Source organism: Scylla paramamosain, chromosome 18 (assembly GCF_035594125.1).
Source record: "Scylla paramamosain isolate STU-SP2022 chromosome 18, ASM3559412v1, whole genome shotgun sequence".
NCBI lineage: Eukaryota > Metazoa > Arthropoda > Malacostraca > Decapoda > Portunidae > Scylla > Scylla paramamosain.
The window spans coordinates 6,087,501-6,100,143 of record NC_087168.1 but is presented as its reverse complement, the minus strand read 5'-3'; the positions used below and the strand labels follow the sequence as shown (position 1 = coordinate 6,100,143).

General features: G+C 44.4%; 1 protein-coding gene across 3 annotated transcripts in view; it reads right to left on the bottom strand.

The window, feature by feature from the left end:
- Nucleotides 1-9,510, bottom strand: part of LOC135109059 (uncharacterized) — a 44,804-nt gene extending 35,294 nt beyond the window's left edge. The window contains exons 1-2 of one of the 3 annotated variants that reach the window (XM_064020076.1): nucleotides 894-9,510; nucleotides 444-713 (exon numbers count right to left, since the gene is read on the bottom strand). Coding sequence is in view for 1 of the 3 variants with exons in the window: in XM_064020073.1 (XP_063876143.1) it covers nucleotides 6,294-6,302 (9 nt within the window). In the remaining 2 variants the exon portion in view is untranslated. Of the gene's footprint in view, nucleotides 1-443 lie in introns of all 3 variants that reach the window. The other 2 variants (XM_064020075.1, XM_064020073.1) reach the window with 2 other exon arrangements.
- Between the last annotated feature and the right edge of the window lie 3,133 nt (nucleotides 9,511-12,643).

The following is a 12,643-nucleotide window of genomic DNA, read 5'->3' as shown; positions in this document are numbered from 1 at the left end:
TTTTTTTTTTGTTGTCCCTGTCCAGTAACCCCTCTTACATAAAAAAGACGTAACTATGTCATGCTGTTACTAATAGTCTAATGGATGATTCTGTTGAGTGTTAATAGTTCCTGACACATGTAGTATGTTGACAGCGAGCAATGTATTAAAGCAAGTTTGGCTGCGTTATTAAGAAATAAACTAGGTACATTTATGTCATCGCTAACTGCAGAGAGAAAACGAACGTTAAACATTATTTAGATGTAATAATAATAATAATAATAATAATAATAATAGTAATAATAATAATAATAATAATAATAATAATAATAATAATAATAATAATAATAATAATAATAATGATAATAATAATGATAATAATAATAATAATAATAATAATAATAATAATAATAATAATAATAATAATAATAAAAATAACTATGCAAAGGGCTTGATGAACTTACTATTTAAAAATATGTTGACAAAAGATAGAGGACTCTCTCTCTCTCTCTCTCTCTCTCTCTCTCTCTCTCTCTCTCTCTCTCTTCTTCCCTCAACACACAAAGTTACTCCCCCACACGTTCATTTCTGATATGCATTGCAGACCACCGCCGCAGACCTACGAGTACAGCCAGTCCTCCAGTGTTGTGTGACTATTGCCTTGCTTCTTGTTCTTTTTTTTTTTTTTCACACCTGCGCTTCGTGGTCATATACATGGTGATCTTCCATCAGTTCTGGGCCACGGAGGAGGGAAGAATAAGTATAATTTATACTCAAAATTGATAGATTGATTGATAAATAGATACTAATGATATTTAGCAATAACACAACAATAGTGTGAACTAATTCGACGTCTTTTAATTATAATGGAGGAAATTTGGTTACAAAACCAGATAGATAAGTAGTACACCCACAGAACTCAGCACCACCAGCAGCAGCAGTTGTAGAAGCACTGTAGTAGTAGTAGAAGTAGTAGTAGTACTAGTAGTAGCAGCAGCAGCAGCAGCAGCAGCAGCAACAGCAGCAGTAGTAATAGTAGTAATAGTAGTAGTAGTAGTAGTAGTAGTAGTAGTGTGCCGGTACTCCTGGCACCACACTATGTAGCACTGTTGACACTAAAATATGTGGCGGTTAGTCTGGTCATATATTGACAATATCAACAAACATTAAATAAATGCCTCCTAATTACACTTACCACTTATGCCACTCAGCTGGATTACACTACTGAGGGAGTGATAACGGGTGAGAAAGTGAATATTTCCTGGAATTTGCTAGGCGAAAATTAATAAGAAAAAGAATCACATCAAAACATGGATTAAGTTAACTTTGACTCAGCAACAAATAGGAAATCTTAACCCCTATAACCAGGCAGAGGAGGATTCCCTGGGTGTAGACCAGGAGAAGGGAAGGTTTTTCTAACTATCCTACTTGGTAGACTACGGAATTCCCACTTTGGCTTATCTGGGAGGCTGGGTAGCGCCGTCCTCGGCCAACCAAGGTGGCTGGACTTGCGTCCTCCCAAGCAGAGTGGGAGTCAAAGGGTGACTGGCGCCTGGCATCCACGGCCAAGCTGCCTTGCAGGTGGGGTGAGGAAGCAGCCTAGAATGCTGATATCACAGATAAAATACCGGTGCACCCACTAGACTGTCGCCTTCTAGGCATCCAGACTCGTCGCTTGTAGCCACCGATTGTAGACGCACCTGTATGAATGTGGGTCGTCACTCACTGCAATCTGCCAGCCTGTTGCCAGCCAGCCAGTTGCCAGCCGGGTTTATGTTCCTCCTCTATTCCCTCTAGTTCCTGAATCACTCCGCGGGGACCTGGCCTTCCCGAATTGGCTGTCATTCCTACCCGTACTACTTAACACTACTGTATCCAACTTATCGTCTCCTTCTACTTCCTGTCTCAGCTAATATCCTCCTCTATCTGACTTTGTTGTTATTTTTCCCAGATTAATCTCAGCTGAGTGAGTTACATTTGATCACTAACACAAACTCTCACAATATACGTCATTCAGACTACTAAGTGAGAGTGGTGGGGAATGAGATTTTCAAGAACACAAGTACAAGTTAATCCCAAATTATAAAATATCACGATACAGTAGTAGTAGTAGTAGTAGTAGTAGTAGTAGATGAATTAGTGGTAGTAGTAGCAGTAGTGATGGTAGACAGTGGCACCTGTTATGGTTGTAGTAACAACATATGAATAGCCAACCTTACTGGTTGTTACTGGGTGGTGTTTTGAGATGATGGTAGCAGTAACAGATGTGGTGGCTCGTTGACTGTCCGATAATGTTAATATATGGTTGCGTGGGTAGTGATTAGATTGTTTTATGTGCGAATAAAGGAAACACACAACACTTATCACCTTTCTTCTTTTAAAGATAATAATGGTAATAATGTACACTTAGACGTCAAGATAAAGTACACGTGTGAACTTGAGAGACACTAAAATGACAGACGTTACTTGATGCTTTCGACTTTCTCTCTGACCCTCTGAACTCAGATGACTGGCTCAAACTACATACACAAGTCTTTTTATGTAAAACTTCCGGATCAGGATCAGAAGGAACCCAACAATAGTAGAAATGAAAATTAGACCAATCAGATGCTACAAATGGGAGTAAATGAACCAATCACAGGTCACCAGAAATTAGACCAATGACCTGTGAGGAAGGCAATTCAAGTGTTCTCCTAAGAGACCCGGTCAGGAATGTGAGGAAATGCGGAAGCTCCTTTTGAGAGTGGAGTACGACTAGAAGATAAAAATAGGACGGATTCACCATGTGGAGGCATACTGAACAAAATAGGACACGCAACATGAAATGATGAAATATATATAACAACGATAATAATAATAATAGTAATAATGATGATATGGCTGATACAAAAATTCAAAATTATATGGTGACTCATACACCAGCCTCGGAGTCCCCATCTGGAAAGGGACCAAAAACGTTCCCAGATCGGACTGCTCTTCTCCTGGTATCGACCCAAAGTGTCTTAACAGACCCCACAACTTTTCTTCATTAATTTCTGCAAGATTCGCGGTCTTAGATCTAAATTTCATCTTTTTCTCACCGAAACGCAGGTGTCTGAGACAACTGACAGTAGTCCCTTCTCTTTTGCCGTTTACTTCCCCTATCCTAATTTTCAGTCCAAAGCTGGATGTTGTGTCTATGTGCAAACGACCTAACTTTCTCTCGTGCCCACGCTCATGAATCTCACGAATTTTCTCCCGTCTTTCTACGACTACAGAGTCATTCTCAAACTAAATTTATCAGTGCTGTTTTATTCTCACCTAACAGCTCTGACTAAAAAAGTCTGACTATTTAACTTCCAAAGTAGAGGAATCTTGACTCTTTCTTTTCCTAGATATCTCCATTCTTGGAGACCTTAATGTTTACCACCAGCTTTGGCCTTCTTCTCCCTTCACTAACTAATCTGGTGAATTAGCCTTTAACTTTGCTATCTGTCACAACCTAGAGTTAGTTCAACACCCTACTCATATTCCTTACCGTCTTGGAGATACATCCAACATTCTTGAGTATTTCCTAACTTTAATCCTTCTGCTTATGCTGTCACCCTGTTTTCTCTGTTGGGCTCCGATTACAACCTCATATCTGCATCTTGTCCAATCGCTCCAATTCCTCCTCAGGATTCTCTGAAGTTTAGGTGCCTCTGTCATTTTGCATCTACTAATTGGGAGGACCTGAGGAGGTATTACTCTGATTTTCCTTTTGAGTTAGAGACCTGTCTCTGCGTGGTGAGCGCATAACAGAAGAGATAGTGTGTAACATAGAGGCGCACATTACTCACTCTTTTATTACCCCCTAAACCTTCCAAACCATGGTTTAACCCAGTCTGTTCTCGTGCTATACATGATAAAGAGGTGGCCCTCAAAAAGGTACTTATGCCTTCCATTACCTGAATCTCGCGCATTTTATATATCTGGCCGGAATCATGCCAGGTTTGTACTCCAACAAGATAAAAACTTTTTCGTCAATAAAAAATATCAAAATCTTTCAACATCTAACTTCCCTCGTGACTTTTGGTAACAAGCCGAAAACATTTGTAATAACTAATTCTTCATCTTACCTCACTTATTTCAATCTGATGGCACCACTGCCATCTATCTCTAAAGCTAAACTTTTCGTTCAAACTTTTGGTAAAAACTCTACCTTGGATGATTCAGGGCCTGTTCCTCCCTCTCCTCCATCCTCCAACTAATTCATGCAACATATTATGATATTCGCAGTGATGTTTTCTGCCGCCCCCTCGCTGGCCTTGACCCTCGGAAGACTTACTGACCTGATGGGGTCCCTCCTATTGTTTTCCGAAACTTTGCCTCCGTGCATGCTTTACTTAGTCAAATTCTTCCAGTTCTGTCTATCAACATCTACCTTTCCTTCTTGTTGGAAGTTTACCTACATTTAGCCAGTTCCTAGAAATATTGACTGCTCTAATCCCTGAAACTACCGTCCTATTGCTCTGATTTTCTGTATCTCTAAAGATTTTGAGTCTATCCTCTACAGGAAGATTCTTAAACTTTGCAATCTTATATTTGATTGCCAGTATGTGTTCCATCGTGGTCGTTCTACTGGTGATTTGACTTTTCTTACTAAGTCTTGGTTATTCTCTTTTAGGGATTTTGGTGAAACTTTCACTATTACCTTAGACATTCCAAAAGCTCTTGCTAGGGTCTGGCACAAAGCTTTCATTTCTAAGCTACCCTCTTACGGCTTCTATCCTTCTCTCTCTAACTTCATCTCAAGTATCTTTTCTGACCGTTCTGTTGCTGGTTTAGTAAACGGTCACTGTTTTGTGGTGTTCCTCTGGGTTCCGTCCTCTCACCGACTTTTTTCCTATTATTCATCAATGATCTTAACCAAACTTCTTGTCCTATCCACTCCTACGCTGATTATACATGCACTTTTCACCGTCTTTTCATACATGACACACGTCCAACACTTCAGATATTAAATAACCGAGGCAGGGAAACCAAAGAACGCCTGACTTCGGATCTCTCTAAAATTTTTGACTGGGGCAGAGCAAAACTTAATATTGCTCAATGGCTCAAAAAACTCAATTCCTCCATCCATCAACTCGTCACAGCCTTCCAGATAACTATTCCCTTTTCTTCAGTGACACTCAACTGTTCTCTTCTACACTGAACAACCTCGTTTTGTTCTTTACTTATAATCTAAACTGTAAATTTCACGTCCATGTCAAGTTAAAACATTTATAAAGTTAGGCGTTCTGAGCCGTCTCCTCCAATTTTTCTCACCCCCACAGCTGCGAACTTTGTACAAGGGTCTTATCCGTCCATGTATAGAGGATGCCTCACATGTATTGAGAGGTTCCACTCATAATGCACTTTCAGACAATGGAATCAAAAGCATTTCGTCCTAGCAACTTCCTCTAACTGTCTTCAGCCTCCCTCTTTCATCGCCGCAATGCTGCATCTCTTGCTATCTTCGAATACAATTTTCAAGCTAACTACACTTATGAGCTTGCTAACTGCATGCTTCCCCCCTCCTCCTGCGGCCTCGCTGCATAGACTCTGCACTTCCTTTCACCCTTATTCTGTCCACCTCTCTAATGCATTAGTTAACCAGTATTATGAGCTCATTCATCCTTTTCTCTGATAAACTCTGGAACTCCGTGCCTACTTCTGCATTTCCTCCTTCCTATGACCTTGAACTCTTTCAAGAGAGAGACTTTTCACACTTTTCATCTGTATTTTTTTTTCTGTTTTGCATTCATTAGCACTCAAGTGGGCCTTTTTTCCTCAGTTTTGTTGTCTTTAGCCAGTGGCCCTCCTACATAAAAAAAGTACTAGTAGTAATAATAGTGAGCATAATGACGATGATGATGATAATAATAATAATAATAATGATAATAATAATAACAATAGTAATGATAATATTAATAATAATAATGATAATAACAATAATAATGATAATAATAATAATAATAATAATAATAATAATAATAATAATAATAATAATAATAATAATAATAATTGTTAGCCCCACCGGCGGATAACGGGGGACCGGCGACTCCTTAGGGGTTGCCGTCCCCCACTGCTAACCTACGTTCTATCCGATCGGCCAATGGCATGGGATGTCTTTACCCTTGACACCTCTATCTTCATGTAAACACAGGCCTCTCGCCTGCATTTACTGTCCTCTCACAGTTCATGTGCGCGTCCATAGGCGCGTGGATACTTGTGTGTGGTTGCATGTGGGTATGTGAGTGAGTGCTTGGGTGTAGGTGTGTGTGTGTGTGTGAGTGTTTGGGGCGTAACATTACCCCCTCCATGACAAGGGCCGTCCTCGGCTGCAGAAGGTGAAGTTCTTATGGCACCACCAAGGGCTCCTGGGGTGCGGGATAGCTGTCATGGGCGGACCATGCCCCGGGTGACGTGTCTAGATGTCCTCTGTGTTGAAGGTTTGGTGACGCCGCCATGGGGTTACTTTCCTGCTGTGCGGTTCGGCGTGGTAGGAATGAGCATAGTCCTGGGTCCTCCAGGCCTCAGCCAGGAGTTCTGCTCGCATTTTCCGCGATTCCCTTATCTCGATTTGTTAGCTGCGAGGGCTCTGCTGATCGTCATCCAGGCGGCGGAAGTAAGACTGGTACCTTTCATTGTCGGTGGTGTTCCGTTCATCTCGGCGGCCCCTCCTGCCCCTTCGCTCAGCGTGGTGACCTGGGTGTCGAGTGTTCCTGTTGTGAAAGTGAGCGGGTGACGATGGGGCCACCGTACCAGCGTCTGGAGCAGCACCAGTAGTTAGGGCATCAGTAGCAGGGCTCAGTCCTGGGACCAGGTTAAAGATCCCAGCAGCCATGGGGGTCCTCAGTGTGGGGGCTCCCAGCTGCAGAGAAGGAAGTTGTTGACGCCCAGTCGATGCTCAGCTCTCTCGATCAGTTTGGAGAACAGTACCTTGGGAGTTTGACACCAGTGTTGGCCCAGTGCAGAGGCCACTGGCAGGAGGAAGCCTTCTCGGGCAAAGCGCCTCTGGGTTGCACAGGAGGAGTTAGGCGGCGCCTTGCTCGCCAGCAGGAGTGCTCAGTTGGCGAGGCCACGAGCGGTCTCTTGGCCCCAGGTGAGGTCCAGCAGCCGTGACAGTGCGTTGTCGTGGAGTTGAGTTGAGCCCAGGTTCTTGATTAGCTTCCTCTGCAAACGAGTCCAGGAAATGTCATCTGGGAGATTCGTCAGGTAGGCCTCTGCTGTCGGGAACGATCGTCAGGCGGTACCAGGTTGCCTTCTCATCTTCCTCCGGCAGTGGAGCTCGAAGAGTTTGATCCATTCCTGGATCGTCTGCCGGGCAGCACAGAAGGGAGGTGGTCGCTTTGCGTCCATGTCGCTCAGCTACAGCCTGCAGTGCTTCTGAGGAGACCTGTTGGAAATGGTGGCATTCATCCCTCTGCCCATGTACACAATCGTGCTCACAACGTATTGCCAGGTGTCATGCACTGAGAAAGAAACCACCAAGTAGCCTAAATGGGCGGCCAGGGAGGAGCCTAACGTAGGGTGTGCCGTTCGTAGTGCCCTTTTCCGGGAGCCATGGAGGGGCGTGCGCCACTATCAGCCTCCGCATCCTCATCCTACCTACATACCACTACCTAATGGGGAGGACCTACCAAATACTTCGGGTCATTCCTTATGATCCTAAACCTCGGTTTATACCTGGGGGTGCCCACACCTCGGCGTGTTTCTATCCCTCGTTGTGGCTGATTCTCCTACGGTCCCTCTGTCCCTCGATGTGGTGTGTTTGATGCCCCGCCGGGCCTGGCGTATTAGATGCCCCGCCGGGCCTGGCGTATTTGATGCCCCGCTGGGCCTACGGGAGTGTCACAGTCGGCCCTGGGCCGAGGCACGTCCCGGGAGGCGTTCCCCGTTGGCATGCATAGATTATCTGAGTGGCTCGCCTAACAAAGAGTGTGAAAAGGGTCGGTCGCGGGCCAGGTACTGTCCTCCACCCATCTGCCGCGGTACAGCAGATACAGACCCCACACCTGTTGGCAAGAACTGGGTTCCTTATTCCCTTCCTCATGCGCCGACCCGTTGTCCTCCTCCTATAGTGTTAGTCCTCTCACACGCAGACACTCCCAGTAACGAACAGCGACGGCGTCCAGAAGAAACCCTAACGACAGTGGCCGCGTGGTAGCCCAACAGGCCTCTGCAGTCATCCGGAAGTGCTCGCCACGAAGTCACAGTCAACCAGTCACTCTATCCATTCATACTCTGATGTGGTGGGTCCGTTACCTGTTGCTGCCGAGCACCCCGCGCTTACTACCGGGCGATTCCCTGCCTGTCTTGGAGGTCTAACAGCTAAGCTAGCCATGCCAGAGGCGAGATCAGATCCTACTCACTGCGCCAATATGTTACGCCCCACGGGGCGGTAACGGGGGACCAGCGACTCCTTAGGAGTTGCCGTCCCCCCACTGCTAACCTACGTTCTATCCGACCGGCCAATGGCATGGCATGTCTTTAACCCCGACACCTCTACCTTTAGGTGTTGGGTTGGGCACGTGTACACTCTACACTTCTGTGCCGGTAATAACATAGCCAGTAATTCCCCCGGCTATGCCCAGGGGGGGTACCCTCCCTGTCCCCCCCTTGGGCCCCCACAGCAAAGGAGGGTCCCCCAGGGTCGCCTGTCGACCCTCTCAATCATGCCTCAAGTTGGAGTACATCACCCTCGACGATGTTGCTCCTGCGGTGGCCGGGACGTGAACGAGCTGTCCACCATGGTCAACTGCACTGCCTTCCCTGGGCAGAGGTGCCGGTAGGGGCGTGCAGGAGGGGCATTGTTGCTCTAAATCACCGACTAAGCTGGGGTACCACTTCCTCGATGATGTTGCTCCCGCGGTGGCCGGGACGGGAGAGTGCTGTCCGCCACCGTCAACTGAACAACCTTCCCTAGGCAGAGGCGCCGGCAGGGGCGTGCAGGAGGGGTGTTGTGGCTCTGGGTCACCGGCTAGACTAGTTGGGGTGGTCACCGCTGGTCTTTGTCGAGGTTTGTTGGTAAAGGATGATATTCAACATACGTAGAGTTGTCCGAGGTCACATGCGCCCCTCGGGCCGGTGCTTTGTTGCGTGCAAGGCCCGATGCTGTGGCAATCGGGACGCTTCCACTTGCAGATGTCAAACTAGTTCGCTGTATACTATCTTTTCCTGTAATACACTCCAAATACCCCCCGGAATGACGGAGGCGCCGACGGGAAATGTCCCCGGCGCGCCGACAGCACAAGCGTCCGCACTCCCTGAGTCTGAAGACGGGACACTACACATTAGTCTTAGTCAGTCACGAGGCACGGAGTCGATCCTCAGCGAGGCACTGACGGAGACGCTGACGGGAGGCTTCCTGAAGGCGGAGATCGCTGAGCACACGGCCTCCGCTCACCAGAGATACTTTGTTTTTGTCCTGGTCTGTCCTTGCTTCCCACGAGAGTTGTTGTTATCCCCAGCGTCAGGCCCATTGTGCTGGGTCAGCAGTAGTTTATCATGCAAACATAGGCCTCTCGCCTGCATCTACTACCCTCTCACAGCTCATGTGCGCGCCCACAGGCGCGTGGGTACTTGTGTGTGGGTGCATGTGGGTATGTGCGTGAGTGCGTGTGTGTGAGTGTTTGGGAAGTAACAATTATAATAATAATAATAATAATAAAAATAATAATAATAGTAATAATAATAATAATAGTAATAATAATAATAATAATAATAATAATAATAATAATAATAATAATAATAATAATAATAATAACAATAACAACAATAATTGTTGTAGTAGTGAAATTATTATTATTATAATTATTATTATTATTATTATTATTATTATTATTATTAATATTAACTGCAGTAGTAGCAGTAGTAGTAGTAGTAGTAGTAGTAATAGTAGTAGTAGTAGTAGTAGTAGTAGTAGTAGTAGTAGTAGCAGTAGAAGTTGTTGTAATAGTACCAGTTTGTTTGTTGTGAAATAATTACATACATGAATTAACAAACACGCATATATGACTTAGTCAGCAGACTTAGTCTGCGGAGTATGCCCTTCCCTGCATACATTAATTGAGATCAAAGGATGAAAAGCAACATAATGATGGAAATTATTTACGAATGAGAGATGACAAACACACAAATACATAGTGACAAGATTAATGCAAAGATTTAGGCAAAATAAAAAAAAATAAAAAGCTCTAGATAGACCCAGGATTATGCCAGCAACAAAATATTTTCTTCCTAAATTGCTGTAAACTTCACTTGTTGTAAATTTTATCATGGCTTTGTCCAAATTGTTCATTCGATGATCATTTGAAATCTGAACAATACGTTTCTAAACACCTTACTGATCGATGGTAATATGATAAAGATATTTTCTAAATATTTTCATAATTATGATGACCAAAGTTTAGTACTGTTACCACGTTAATAATTTTGAAATTGTCCGGAAAATATCCTTGCGCAAAACACAGATTGGCGATGTGGGTGAGAGGGGCACCAATGTGTTGTACAGTAAATAGAAGCGGTTTTTTTTTTTTTATGTAGGAAGGGCACTGGCCAAGGGCAGCAAAAATCTAATAAAAAAATGCCCACTGAAATGCCAGTCCCATAAAAGGGTCAAAGCAGTGGTCAAAAATTGATGAATAAGTGTCTTGAAACCTCTCTCTTGAAGGAATTCAAGTCATAGGAAGATGGAAATACAGAAGCAGACAGGGAGTTCCAGAGTTTAGCAGAGAAAGGGATGAATGATTGAGAATACTGGTTAACTCTTGCGTTAGAGAGGTGGACAGAATAGGGGTGAGAGAAAGAAGAAAGTCTTGTGCAGCGAGGCCGCGGAAGGAGGGGAGGAATGTAGTTAGCAAGATCAGAAGAGCAGTTAGCATGAAAATAGCGGTAGAAAACAGCTAGATATGCAACATTGCGGCGGTGAGAGAGAGGCTGAAGACAGTCAGTTATACTCCATACATGGACGGATAAGGCCCTTGTACAGAGTTAGCAGCTGGGAGGGTGAGAAAAACTGACGGAGACGCCTCAGAACTTCATAGATGCTGTTTTAGCTAGAGATGAGATGTGAAGTTTCCAGTTCAGATTATAAGTAAAGGACAGACTGAGGATGTTCAGTGTAGAAGAGGGGGACAGTTGAGTGTCATTGAAGAAGAGGGGATAGTTGTCTGGAAGGTTGTGTCGAGTTGATAGATGGAGGAATTGAGTTTTTGAGGCATTGAACAATACCAAGTTTGCTCTGCCCCAATCAGAAATTTTAGAAAGATCAGAAGTCAGGCGTTCTGTGGCTTCCCTGCGTGATATGTTTACCTCCTGAAGGGTTGGACGTCTATGAAAAGACGTGGAAAAGTGCAGGGTGGTATCATCAGCGTAGGAGTTGATAGGACAAGAAGTTTGGTTTAGAAGATCATTAATGAACAATAAGAAGAGAGTGGGTGACAGGACAGAACCCTGAGGAACACCACTGTTAATAGATTTAGGAGAAGAACAGTGACCGTCTACCACAGCAGCAATAGAGCGGTCAGAAAGGAAACTTGAGATGAAGTTACAGAGAGAAGGATAGAAACCGTAGGAGGGTAGTTTGGAAATCAAAACTTTGTGCCAGACTCTATCAAAAGCTTTTGATATGTCCAAGGCAACAGCAAAAGTTTCACCAAAATCTCTAAAAGAGGATGACCAAGACTCAGTAAGTAAAAGCCAGAAGATCACCAGTAGAGCGGCCTTGACGGAACCCATACTGGCGATCAGATAGAAGGTTGTGAAGTGATAGATGTTTAAGAATCTTCCTGTTGAGGATAGATTCAAAAACTTTAGATAGGCAGGAAATTAAAGCAATAGGACGGTAGTTTGAGGGATTAGAACGGTCACCCTTTTTAGGAACAGGTTGAATGTAGGCAAACTTCCAGCAAGAAGGAAAGGTAGATGTTGACAGACAGAGCTGAAAGAGTTTGACTAGGCAAGGTGCAAGCACGGAGGCACAGTTTCGGAGAACAATAGGAGGGACCCCATCAGGTCCATAAGCCTTCCGAGGGTTTAGGCCAGAGAGGGTATGGAAATCATCATTGCGAATAATTTTAATACGTGGCATGAAGTAGTCAGAGGGTGGAGGAGAGGAAGGAACAAGCCCAGAATCGTCCAAGGTAGAATTTTTAGCAAAGGTTTGAGCGAAGAGTTCAGCTTTAGAAATAGATGTGATAGCAGTGGTGCCATCTGGTTGAAATAGAGGAGGGAAAGAAGAAGAAGCAAAGTTATTGGAGATGTTTTTGGCTAGATGTCAGAAATCATGAGGGGAGTTAGATCTTGAAAGGTTTTGACATTTTCTGTTAATGAAGGAGTTTTTGGCTAGTTGGAGAATAGACTTGGCATGGTTCCGGGCAGAAATATAAAGTGCATGAGATTCTGGTGATGGAAGGCTTAAGTACCTTTTGTGGGCCACCTCTCTATCATGTATAGCACGAGAACAAGCTGTGTTAAACCAAGGTTTAGAAGGTTTAGGACGAGAAAAAGAGTGAGGAATGTATGCCTCCATGCCAGGCACTATCACCTCTGTTATGCGCTCAGCACACAAAGACGGGTCTCTGACACGGAAGCAGTAGTCATTCCAAGGAAAATCAGCAAAATACCTCCTCAGGTCCCCCCAACTAGCAGAGGCAAAACG